Here is a 13,080-nt window from a genome sequence, read left to right as displayed (position 1 = left end):
TTCTACAGCAGGACAATGATCCAAAACACACCAGCAAGTCCACCTCTGAATGGCTGAAGAAAAACAAAATGAAGACTTTGGAGTGGCCTAGTCAAAGTCCTGACCTGAATCCTATTGAGATGCTGTGGCATGACCTTAAAAAGGCGGTTCATGCTCGAAAACCCTCCAATGTGGCTGAATTACAACAATTTTGCAAAGATGAGTGGGCCAAAATTCCTCCACAGCATTGTAAAAGACTCATTGCAAGTTGTCGCAAACCCTTGATTGCAGTAGTTGCTGCTAAGGGTGGCCCAACCAGTTATTAGGTTTAGGGGTCAAACACTTTTTCACACAGGGCCATATAGCTTTGGATTTTTTCTTCCTCATTAATAAAACCCTTCATTTAAAAACTGCATTTTGTGTTATCTTTGACTAATGTTTAAATTTGTTTGATGATCTGAAACATTTAAGTGCAGAAAACATGCAAAAAAGTAAGAAATCAGGAAGGGGGCAAACACTTTTTCACACCACTGTATATATACATATACATACATATATATATAAACTTATGTATTGTCTGTCTTTCTTTTCTTTTTCCATGTTTGGTATGCAAGACCAGAAGATGTACGTTCTGTAAAAAGTGCTGGCATGTAATCCCATGAGCGACGGGCCAAATAAATGGCATGACAGAAAAAAAAATTAATAAATGTGACGTAGGATTATTTTTTCTGTTATTTTGAAGAGCCAGACACAAATTGTATTTGGTGTTTCCTGTTTCCTGTACCTGCAGACTGTGTTTGGACCTTCTCAGCCACCGTAGATACTGAAGCAGACAGACGAGCGTTTGATCAGACGAAGGAGGTGGCAAATGATTTTTTTATTTTCCATGAAGGGAGAATGTTGTCCTGTTTATTATTCAGCCCCAGAAACAAACAAATGTTTACAATAAAATGAAAACAATGTACAGGTATTTAAAATCAAACTCCTCCCCAGAGTCCCCACAGGTTTAAATACACAGTGTTGTCACATGGTGATGATGTCACTTCCTGCAGGTCTTAGAGCGCAGCTGTCTCTTAATAATCAGGTGGTCACTCTCCTTCTCCTCCTTCACTCCGCCTGACACCTGAAACAGAGCAACAACACTGGACGTTAGAAACACACCTGTGTATTCTACCTTACACCAATGTCCTCATAACATAAGAAGTCCTCGCTTTACAACAACGTCCTCATGACATAAGAAGTCCCCGCTTTACAACGTCGTCATAACATAAGTCCTCGCTTTACAACAACGTCCTCATAACATAAGAAGTCCTCGCTGTACAACGTCCTCATAACATAAGAAGTCCTCGCTTTACAACAACGTCCTCATAACATAAGAAGTCCTCGCTTTACAACAACGTCCTCATAACATAAGAAGTCCTCGCTTTACAACAACGTCCTCATAACATAAGAAGTCCTCGCTGTACAATGTCCTCATAACATAAGAAGTCCTCGCTTTACGACAACATCCTCATAACATCAGAAGTCCTCGCTTTACAACGTCCTCATAACATAAGTCCTCGCTTTACAACGTCCTCATAACATAAGTCCTCGCTTTACGACAACGTCCCCATAACATAAGTCCTCGCTTTACAACAACGTCCTTATGACATAAGAAGTCCTCGCTTTACAACATCCTCATAACATAAGTCCTCGCTTTACAACAACGTCCTCATAACATAAGTCCTCGCTTTACAACAACGTCCCCATAACATAAGTCCTCCCTTTACAACAACGTCCTCATAACATAAGTCCTCGCTGTACAACATCCTCATAACATAAGAAGTCCTCGCTTTACAACATCCTCATAACATAAGAAGTCCTCGCTTTACAACAACATCCTCATAACATAAGTCCTCGCTTTACAACGTCCTCATAGCACAAAAAGTCCTCGCTTTACAACAACGTCCTCATAACATAAGTCCTCGCTGTACAACATACTCATAACATAAGAAGTCCTCGCTTTACAACAACGTCCTCATAACATAAGTCCTCGCTGTACAACATACTCATAACATAAGAAATCCTCGCTTTACAACAACATCCTCATAACATAAGGAGTCCTCGCTTTACAACAACGTCCTCATAGCATAAGTCCTCGCTTTACAATGTCCTCATAACATAAGAAGTCCTCGCTTTACAACATCCTCATAACATAAGTCCTCGCTTTACAACGTCCTCATAACATAAGAAGTCCTCGCTTTACAACAACGTCCCCATAACATAAGTCCTCGCTTTACAGCATCCTCATAACATAAGAAGTCCTCGCTTTACAACAACGGCCTCATAAAATAAGTCCTCCCTTTACAACAACATCCTCCTAACATAAGTCCTCGCTGTACAACATACTCATAACATAAAAACTCCTCGCTTTACAACAACATCCTCATAACATAAGTCCTCGCTGTACAACATCCTCATAACATAAGAAGTCCTCGCTGTACAACATCCTCATAACATAAGAAGTCCTCGCTGTACAACATACTCATAACATAAGTCCTCGCTTTACAACGTCCTCATAACATAAGAAGTCCTCGCTTTACAACAACGTCCCCATAACATAAGTCCTCGCTGTACAACGTCCTCATAACATTAGAAGTCCTCGCTTTACAACAATGGCCTCATAAAATAAGTCCTCGCTTTACAACAACGTCCTCATAACATAAGAAGTCCTCGCCTTAATGTAAAAATGTCCCCTTTGACAAAAATGTCCTCATAAACTAAAACGTCCTCACTTCACGATCACATCCTCATGACGTAAAACGTCCTTGCTTTTAAAAAAAGTCCTTATATGTAAAACATCCTTGCTATACAAAAACATCCTCATGTCAAATGTCCTTGCTATACAAAGATGTAAATATGTCCTCGTTTTACAATAACATCTTCACATTGTTAAACCGTCCTTGCGTCACAAAAATATCCTCATAACTTAAAATGTCCTCACTCCAAAAAATCATCCTCACTTTACAAAAATGTCACTATAATGTAAAATGTTTTCGCTTTTCAAAAACATCCTTTTTCCAAAATGTCCTTGTATTACAAAAAATCCTCACATTGTAAAAACACCCTGATGTTACTACAATGTCCTCATGATATCCTTCTCACTTCACAAACACATCCTCACAGTAAAAAAAAAGTCTTAACTTTACAAAAACGTCCTCATATGGTAAAAATGTCCTCACTTTCTAAAATTGTCTTCATAATGTACAAACTTCCCACTTTAGTAAAACATCATCACTTTACAGTACTGAATCTGTAATTGGTCCTCAAAAAGACAAAAGTCTACAAACAAACACACATTCTTTCTCACCATGTCTGGGGAGTCGAGCAGCGGGGCATCCATCTTAAAAAGCTTCTTCCGTCCTCGTTTTGCTTTGGTTGCCGTGTTAACCGTCTCCTTCTCCACTGAATGTCCACTGACCAGACCGATGATGGTTTTAGCTGCAGAAACACAGAGATAAAAAAGGGTGAAGACAAACTTTAAATACAGTTTGATGAAGAAATAAATGTCAAATAAAGCTCACAGATTAAACACAGATTCACACAGAGCCTCTGCTGTCAGAGGAGGAACAGTCCACACAGACTGACAGAAGAGCAGCGCCCTCTGCTGTCTGATGTTGTGAATGCAACAACAACCAACCACAGCACTGAACACAACATAATGCATTCACCCCACTATAAAAAAACAGTACAGACCAGTTTGAAATGAATTTAAAGTCACACTGACCTTTGCTGCCCAGGATGGAGGGAGAGCTGTGGATCAAGTCTCCGATCTTCTGAAGAGCCCCATCTCTCTTCTCCTTCACCACAGGACAGAGACAGAAACAGGATGAGAGACAGGTAGACAGAAAGGGTGAGAGACAGGTAGACAGAAAGGGTGACAGACAGGTAGATAGATATTCAGATACTTACTTTCTTTAAGCATCGTTTGTTCCTCACCTCTTTAGTAGTTCGATTATTTCCTCTCACTCTGTTTCTCTTGTTCTCACTGAACACCAGGTCCTGGAACACACACACACACACACACACACACACACACACACACACACACACACACCAGGTGTGTGATGTCCTGTAAGACTGATACAAAAACGTTTAGCAGAGAAGCAGAAGTTTGCTGATTTAAAACTAATTACATGTCACTCTGATGACATGACTCAACTCATGAAAAAATGTCCTCATGTTGTAAGAACACCACACCTCACAAAAACGTCATCACAATTTAAGAAGTCATCACAATGTAAGAAGTCCTCATGTAAAAATGCTCTAGCTTCACAAAATGTCCTAGTAGGAGTGCTAGTGCTGCACGATTTGATAAAAATGTGCGATTGCGATTATGGTGGACAATACCGCGATTTGCAATTGCGATTACAATATAATTACAATAAAATGTAATAAATAAATGGTATCATGAGTCTTCTTGCTTGATTCAGTGTTTCCCTACATTATATCAGGGGGTCACTGACCTGACATAGTTATTGTTATGGACAGACAGTGTGTCAATGACCATCAACAGACTGAGCACAATCAAACGCGCTGCTCACACAGCAGCGCAGCACGGAACTGTACACACAGCGGAGCGAGCCTGTGTTGCGTTCAGGCGTTGTCACGTAAATGACAAATTCCATCACGCCATAGCACAACACAGCAGCATGTCAAGTGGGCCGAAACCGAGCAAAATTGCTCAATTTTTCATTTGTTATGCAGGGCTTGACGCTAACTTTTTTCCCAAGGAGCTCATGTGCTCCTAAGTTGAAAAAGAAAGGAGCGCACAAAGAACTTTAGGGGCACAATGTAAATTGATCAAATAATGTGTTTTCCGTAATAAACGTGATGCAAATAGACATTTACAAGCAAAATTATTTAATGAATTTGTATACAAAATGTACAGAAAGGTAAAATCATCAAGTTTTGAAAAAGTATTGCAATTTAATTTTGTCTTTAATGTTATTATCTTATATATATTATCTTTGCAATGTGATTATCTTATATAATGTTATTACTATCCTAAAACATTCTCCAGGTCCTCTGAAACTCTGCAGGACTTATTTCCACCCTGCCCAGCAGCGATACCGTGGCGAATGGTCCCTAACTGCGGGGAGAACGGAGCAGGCTTCCCTGGAGGTCCGCCACTTTTCCCGGTCCCTCTCAGAGTCGGTCCTGGCTAGTTCTACGCCCTGGGCGAACCATCCCTCCCTATCTTTATAAAAAGATAAATCACTTTTCTATAATATATTACTGATATTTCAATGGAATAAATTACTTATTAACTTATGAATAAGTGATTAACATAGGGGGGATCAAAATAAAATAAATAAATAAATAAATGAAATAAAAATCAACCAGCCACTCTCCTCCTCTGACAATCCCTTCATAAGTAAAGAACAGTCCCTTCATAAGTAAAGAACACTCCCTAAAGTGCGGTGAGGTTTGTGGACCGTTATCTGCCACAAAGAGAGAAATGTGAACGGCTCGTTTCTCCTCTGACACGCCACATACCTGTGTGCCGCCACGGCTCAGTTGTCCAGGTACTACTGGGCAGTCATGACACCAACGAAAGAGGAAATTACTGGACCTGGAGTCGGACTTCTCTGTCGCCAGTAAGCTGTTATCTTGCGCCGCAGAGCATTATGAGCCTCCGCCGTATTCCAGTCTGTGACCCCCGTTTAACCCACAACCGCCAGGATTCGCCTTTCCTTTCTGTTGCTGGTTAAAACGTGATAATAGGGGCGCCCCAGCGCCCACTCCACTAACTTGACGTGGAAATGAGTGGAAGTCTAGAAAACTGGCGAGTTTTGTTTGTTTTTTTGTTTTTTTCCCCCTCACATAGATTGCGCCCTGGGCGGTCGCCCACAATGCCCATAGCAAAAACCGTCCCTGGTCCCTCTTCTCCGCCACACTTGGACTTATTTCCACCCAGCCGACAGTGGGACTTATATTCATTGTGTCGACAGTGGCTTGGAAAACCGCCCATAACCGTGTCACACGGGGAATAGGGAAAAGGGAAGGCGGCTGCAGTTCCTCCAACATTTGCGGTTACATTATCATATTTTTTTATTGACAAAAATATAGGCTGCTTCGGCATCATATTTTTTTATTGACAAAAATATAGGCTGCTTCGGCTGTTTTTTTTATACGCACATGTGCCCCTAAATATTTTTTACAGTTCGCACACACCTATTTTTAGTCACAAATGCGAGTTAAACGCTCGCACTGTTGAGCCCTGTTATGGAGTCCATGATTTCCCTGTGACGCTTGCAAATGTTTGCATAACTGTGCTTGGATGTTGTTTATGAGGCTCTGGCGGCTTTCAGTTGTCTCTTTGTCTTTAACGTTACACGGCACTCTTCCTACTTTTCCCTGTGTTGTCTCAAGTGCTGATATAGATTGGTCGTGTAATAGACGTTCATTTTTTCGCCACCAACTCAGCCTGTTCATGGTCGTGCTCATGCTCTTCTTCAGCGTCTGTGTTGGTCACTGCTGCACGCCGGCTGCACACACCAGGATAGTTTGTGGGCGTGATGTCAACAAACTCAACACTCTACAGGGGGGTATTCCATCAAGCAGGCTAAAGGCAAATCCAGGCTTAAATGGCCAACTCTGGCTAATGTGAGCCAGAGTTCTGTTCCATCAAAGTGGCTAAGATTAGCCTCACATCGGTAACCGTTCCATCAAAGTGGCTAAGATTAGCCTCACATCGGTAACCATGGAAACCATGGTTCTGGCTATACCTGACCTCAAACTGAGCCACAACTCCGTTCCATCAAGGTTGTTAACCTGACTCCCAGCCTAGTAACCATGGTAACTTAGGGTTAGGTTAACCCTAACCCTAACCCTAACCCTAGCAGGATTAAGGTGAGGATTAGCTCCATCTATGATCAAAAAATGCTCAATAGACAACAACAGACACCTAAAAGACAGTTCTGCCAGAGCTTTACACACTCACAACTGTCATGTAATGATAACATAATATGTAGATCATAAAATATATAACATAATTAATAAAAAAAATTGACTATTAAAAAACAAATTAAAATGTAATAAAAATAAGAGAATTAAAACAAACAACACAACAGTAAAGCCAAAATCAATTTAATAAAAACAAAACTATAATAAAATGAAACTGAGGCATTAAAAAAAAGATTGTACATGAGTATGTGATTGCCCTCCATCCCCACCCCACTGTTTCCAATTGGCTAGCAAATTCACAGCCAATTAAGGTCAACTGACAACGGCCAGAGAAGGAGAGGGACACACCCAGAGAGACACAGAGACAGAGCAAGAGAGACTAAATTAGGAAATAATTGCATGCCCCTTCATCGAGGATCCTGTTGATGAGGAGGCCCACATTGTTCAGAGGGCCTTCCAACCACCACCAGCCCCAAGGGTCTTCCAGGACAGGAACAACCCATTGATACAGACAGACTCCTATCTGTGGAGAGGTACCGGTTCAGCAGGCAGAGCATAGTGTATCTATGCAGTTTGCTGGAACCACACATTATAAAGGTCACAGCCAGTCTCTGACCACTGTGCAGTCAGTCTGTGTTGCACTGAGGTTCTTTGCTAGCGGTACATAACTGTACAGTATTGGTGATGCTGAGAGGCTAAGTAAGGCAGCTGTTTGCAGAGAGGTAAAAAGGGTGTATTTTCTATTCATTTTGACTAGCATCACCATACATCATGCATAGGGCTTGATTTGTTCACATTAACATATGATTATCTTTTATATTTATGAATTAACCATGACACAAAGCAACCACATTAAAATGGGACACACACCACTGAGGTCTGTCTGTTCCTCATCCTATAGCACATGCCATACATTTAAGGGGATTTTCCTTATTTTGATATAATCAGGGATAGAGCTCACAGTTGACTCCCAAATGATGAGAAATAGATAGTTGATTCACTATCACCTGCATTCACTTAATAGTTTTACTCATCTCCACTGAACTGATGGTATTGCTAAATGTCATTTTCTACAATCAATAGATAGATGTCATGGGATTATTTCCTATAAATTGATCACTTGGAATGTCATAATCTACAATTAATTATGTGATAAATGTGATGACTGACATAAAATAGTTTGATTAAATCTGAACTTTACATAGGAATCAGTAGATAAATGTGATAAACAGTCTGTCACTAATATTAATTTACACGTGGTGAATTTCATTAGGCAGACTTGAACTGTCAGATTTAATAGGTGTTCTTATCTACATATATTTTGTCCCTTTGAAGCAGGATTTATAGAACATGATATTATGCTGACATGCTGAATTTTCTTTGTCACTTACACATTTAGCCTGCGGGCAATATTCTGTCACGCCACCTCCCTTGCTTTATTAATCGCTGCAGTATTGTCTTCGTTCCTAATCATGTCCTCATAGTCCTCATACACTTCCATAAGAAGCATTTGCTCCGCCACAGAAAAAGCCTCCGCTCGCTCCTTTCCTTTGCTTTTTGACACTCTGCAACATGTTCAGCACTCGACTAGTGTGGGCTTTTTATTTTCCCTGGGCGCGTGCATGAGTTGAGGCTTAACAGGTGAGGCTTGAATTAGCGTCAGTTGGAGCCAGCTGATTTCACTTGATGGAACGGGTTGGAGCTAGATTGGGAAAATTGTAGTTTAATCAAACTTCAAGATTACACCTTAGTCTTGATATTCTTAGCTACGTTGATGGAATACCCCCCTGGAGAGGCAGTCATGTTCACAGGCACACACGTTAACATTTATTTACATTAAATCGCAAATCGCAGCCTTTTATGCGGTTATGTAATCACACAGCCTGACATCGCGATTGCGATTAGATTAATCGTGCAGCACTAGTCCCAACAATAAAAACGTCCTCACAATGTAAAGAAGACCTAATATAAAAATGTCCACACTTTATCTAAAAATGTCCTCACAATGGAAAAACATCCACGCTTTGTGAAAACATCCTCGTTTTCACCTACCTGCACCTCGCAGCTCTTTCTCTTCCTTCCTGTCGTTTTGGGGGTCTTCTTCCTGTCAGCCATGTTGGACCTCAGAGGAGACATTTGAAAGTCCTGCTCTGGAAGGACACGCACACACCTCTTCACACATGCGCGCACACAGACACACACAGGATAGTTTCAGTAACAATCTATTGATCATTAGTTGATTATCAGTTAATGTTTTATTTATCAGCTCAGTCTCTAAAATGTTTTTCTGTTTCATACCTCAGTGAATTAAAATGTTTCTGACAGACAAAAAAAGACATTTGATGACATCAGCTTGTGTTTTGGGAGACTGTGACGGATGTTGGCGGATTTCTTGATGATTAAAATAAGTGACAGTTGCAGCCTGTGCTGTGATTGGATGTCACCCCACCTGCAGGGTGTTTTAGGGAACGTTATGACAGTTTGTTTCATGAGGTATAAAACACACTCACCTGTCTGTTTCCCTGCAGGCTGTTATCTCTCCCCTCCTTCAGTCTTTGTAGTCTCTCCATCTCTGTCCTCACAGCCTCAAACTCCCTGCTCCTCCCGTCCTCCTCCTCCTGCTGCCTCTCCCTCCTCTCCTGGAGTCTCTGGATCTCCTCCTTAAGCTCCTCCACCACTGGCACTGTCCTCTTCTCTGCCTCCCTGTTCTCCTTCTCCTCCTCCTCCTCCTCCTCCTCCTCCCTCCTCTGCAGGTCCTCCTTCAGACGCTCCAGCTCTGATGGAGAGGAATCAAAGAGTTCAGTTTGATCTCCTGATCAGATCATTAATGTAATGTCCTCCACTGTTTCAGGTGATGAAGAGGATGAAGGTACCTTTTCTCAGAGCCTCCGTCTGTCTGTGACATTCTTCTATGAGGTCCTCCTTCTCTGACACGACTTGATGCAGCTCTGACACACACACACACACACACACACACACACACACAGACACAGACATAAAAACATTCATCATGAACACTGGTTCTACTCTGCTGCTCCTCGTTTGATTCATGTTCAGGATATAACACTAGAAAACCACTGAATATATTTTTCTGGATTGAGATTCATCTTCTCACCTTCTTTCTCTCTCTCCTGGTTCCTCCTCCTCTCCTCCTCTGATTTCTCCATCTCCTCCAGTCTCCCTCGTAGAGCTCCGCTCTCAGACTCAAGCTCCGCCCTCAGGCTCTGGAGCTGACAGGTGAAAGCTGCTTTCTGATTGGCTAACTCCTCGCTGAGCTCAATACACCTGCTCTCACTGCAGGATGAAGTGTGGATGATATGAAGAATGTACTGATAGTAAATGAGCTGCTCAGTTCTGTTGTATATTAATAAAACGTGACTGATATCAGTATTGATGACTCCTCCTGTCTACCTGTGCATCATAGCTTCCTCCAGCTGGTTCTTCTCTCTCTGCAGATCTTGGATCTGTTGGGATTTCTGAGCCGATCTCTCCAGCGCTGCCTGGCTCTCCTTCTTCAGCTCCTCCATGGCGGTGTGGAAAACACTACTGCTGCTACTGCTCCGTTGCTCCTCCTCCTGAAATAATCGGAGGAAGTGGACACTGAGTTGAGATGGTCAAAAATTATTTTTTACCCTCTATATTTTAAATATTAAGACTTAAAGTCACAACACAACACATCACTCAAAACATATTAATTAGATGAAGATGAAACTTAAAGTCTTTCACCTGCTTTATCAAGCACTATCTTTTTATTTTCAAGAACTTTACTCAAGGCATCCAATTCATTTTAAAGTTTGTTTTTATTAAACTATATATGTATAGTGTGTGTGTGTGTGTGTGTGTGTGTGTGTGTGTGTGTGTAATTATCCATTGATCTCGATCAATATATTCAATCATCAAGTATCATTGATGCAAACTGAAAACATCAATCCAAACCATCACGTTTAGGATACGCATTTATTTTGAAATTCTGTGTCACCATCAAACAGCAGCAGGCAGACGGCGAGGATATCAGTATTAAATCTGGAATAACTCAGCACTGTGGAAATATTTTCAATTATGGAGGAAAATTGGGTAAGAGACAAAGGACATGCTGCATGTAAACAAAGCTGTTATTAGATAAGACCTGACGTGGCTGCCTGGACGGTATCTCATCCTGCTAACTTCTCACTACAGCGACATTAGCTGCTCTGTTTTAACAATGTTCAGATGAAAAAACCTGCACGCAGGCAGAAATTTAAATAAACTGTTCTGTCCAAACATACAGTGACTTAAACCAACAGTGAGTGACAAAATTAATGGCCAGGTTTCCCAGTTAAGATCGATCTTAAGACTTAAGAGCACAGTTACGAACGTCTTAGCTAAGAAGGGTCGCTAAGATAAGAGTGTTTCCCCAATGCCTTCTTAATGCCTAGGTCTTAAAGCTGACCACTGCAGCGGTGCTGAAACTAAATCAATCAATGTCAGGCAAATCGATCACCCACCACTTAAAGTGTGGTCACATATGTATACTATCAAATATTAATATATACTTTCAACATATTGGACCACAACTAGGGCTGTCAACGAATATTCTAAATTAGAATTTAAATTCGAATTTGAAAAAAAACAAAAAGGACCTTCGAATGTGAAAATTGATATTCGATTGTGGAGAAAAAAAAACACCACCGCAGCTGTCCTCTTTGCGAGTGGGAGGTGGGAGCGGCCACGGAGCTGCGCGGCGCAGCCAGTGTGGATGACACAATCGGTTAACATGGGCGCCGAAAGCAAACTGGCTTCGTTTCTCGGCGCTTCGAGGCTATTCGCAGCGCTTCCGCGGGCAGTGTGGCCTGATGGGTCAGAGAGGGGGGGCGAGCGAGAGGTCTGCGGTCGTTTATAACGTAATGTTATAGATAATTGTTTTATGTGTTTTAACGTGTAGGTATGTAAATGTTTTCAAAGACGTTTATGTTGAAATAAAAATACCTACAAGTATTCAAAGACGTTTATGTTGAAATAAAAATACCTACAAGTAGTTATGTTGCCTTGTATTAATACATATACAAGTATGTTTCCTTGTATTAGTTTGCCCTCTTGTGGACATAATGCAAAGAAAAACAAATTCTAATGGTTCGAACCTATGAGTTATTCTTAGAAGGAATATTCGAACGTCATTTTTGAGCAATTTTGACAGCCCTAACCACAACAGCCAGAATTATAACTATATTATTACTTTCATTAATGTTGTTGTAAGCTACTGTCATTACCGTCTGTCCTGCATCTCTCTCTCTCTCTCTCTGTCTCTCTCTCTGTCTCATTGTGTCATACGGATTACTGTTAATTTATTATGCTGATCTGTTCTGTACGACATCTCTTGCACGTCTGTCTGTCCTGGAAGAGGGATCCCTCCTCAGTTGCTCTTCCTGAGGTTTCTACCATTTTTTCCCCGTTTAAGGGTTTTTTTGGGGAGTTTTTCCTGATCAGCTGTGAGGGTCCTAAGGACAGAGGGATGTTGTATGCTGTAAAGCCCTGTGAGGCAAATTGTGATTTGTGATACTGGGCTTTATTGATTGATTGATTGATTGATTAATCAGCCATAAGTCACACATAGCGCTGCTACCTAATGCACTAATTCCCTGCTGCTCCTGTGTATGTATAATAATTCTAATGAAAAACTAAGATGATAAATATTTGTTAATGACCTATTTTCATTCAGTTGCCTGTTATCTGTGAAATGTCGCAGGTTTGGAGGGTGGATGTGTTTCTGTTGTGCCCTGACGCATTTTTTGGGTGCTGTAAACTATCTCATATGTGCATGCAGATGTGGGATATGTGCGGACAAATTATGATACAGTCATGATGATTCATTTTATCTGTGTGCCTGATTTGCACAGCACATACAGGAACACACTTGTTATTGCTCATACTCATTTTTCGTCTTATAATTATTTTGTCTTCCGCCACATTTGATGCAGAAATGCAGAAAAATTGGTCCACGCTTTTGTTACCTCTAGGCTGGATTACTGTAACTCTCTATTATCAGGTAGCTCTAGTAAGTCCTTAAAAACTCTCCAGCTAATTCAGAATGCAGCAGCACGTGTACTAACAGGAACTAAGAAACGAGATCATATTTCTCCTGTTTTAGCTTCTCTGCACTGGCTCCCTGTAAAATCC

General features: G+C 41.1%; 1 protein-coding gene across 2 annotated transcripts in view; it reads right to left on the bottom strand.

The window, feature by feature from the left end:
* Nucleotides 1-837: 837 nt before the first annotated feature.
* Nucleotides 838-13,080, bottom strand: part of LOC126400050 (kinesin-like protein KIF20A) — a 42,227-nt gene continuing 29,984 nt past the window's right edge. Inside the window, exons 24-32 of one of the 2 annotated variants that reach the window (XM_050060471.1) lie at nucleotides 10,339-10,502; nucleotides 10,043-10,221; nucleotides 9,801-9,875; nucleotides 9,438-9,703; nucleotides 8,980-9,099; nucleotides 3,931-4,020; nucleotides 3,746-3,818; nucleotides 3,329-3,459; nucleotides 838-1,102 (exon numbers count right to left, since the gene is read on the bottom strand). In XM_050060471.1, the coding sequence (XP_049916428.1) occupies nucleotides 1,019-1,102; nucleotides 3,329-3,459; nucleotides 3,746-3,818; nucleotides 3,931-4,020; nucleotides 8,980-9,099; nucleotides 9,438-9,703; nucleotides 9,801-9,875; nucleotides 10,043-10,221; nucleotides 10,339-10,502 (1,182 nt within the window). In that variant the 3' untranslated portion in view covers nucleotides 838-1,018. The remainder of the gene's footprint in view (nucleotides 1,103-3,328; nucleotides 3,460-3,745; nucleotides 3,819-3,930; nucleotides 4,021-8,979; nucleotides 9,100-9,437; nucleotides 9,704-9,800; nucleotides 9,876-10,042; nucleotides 10,222-10,338; nucleotides 10,503-13,080) is intronic. The other variant, XM_050060472.1, reaches the window with a different exon arrangement.

This window comes from Epinephelus moara, chromosome 13 (assembly GCF_006386435.1).
Source record: "Epinephelus moara isolate mb chromosome 13, YSFRI_EMoa_1.0, whole genome shotgun sequence".
In the NCBI taxonomy this organism is placed as follows: domain Eukaryota; kingdom Metazoa; phylum Chordata; class Actinopteri; order Perciformes; family Serranidae; genus Epinephelus; species Epinephelus moara.
Note: the sequence above shows the minus strand (reverse complement) of the source record. Positions and strands in the feature narration are given on the sequence as shown.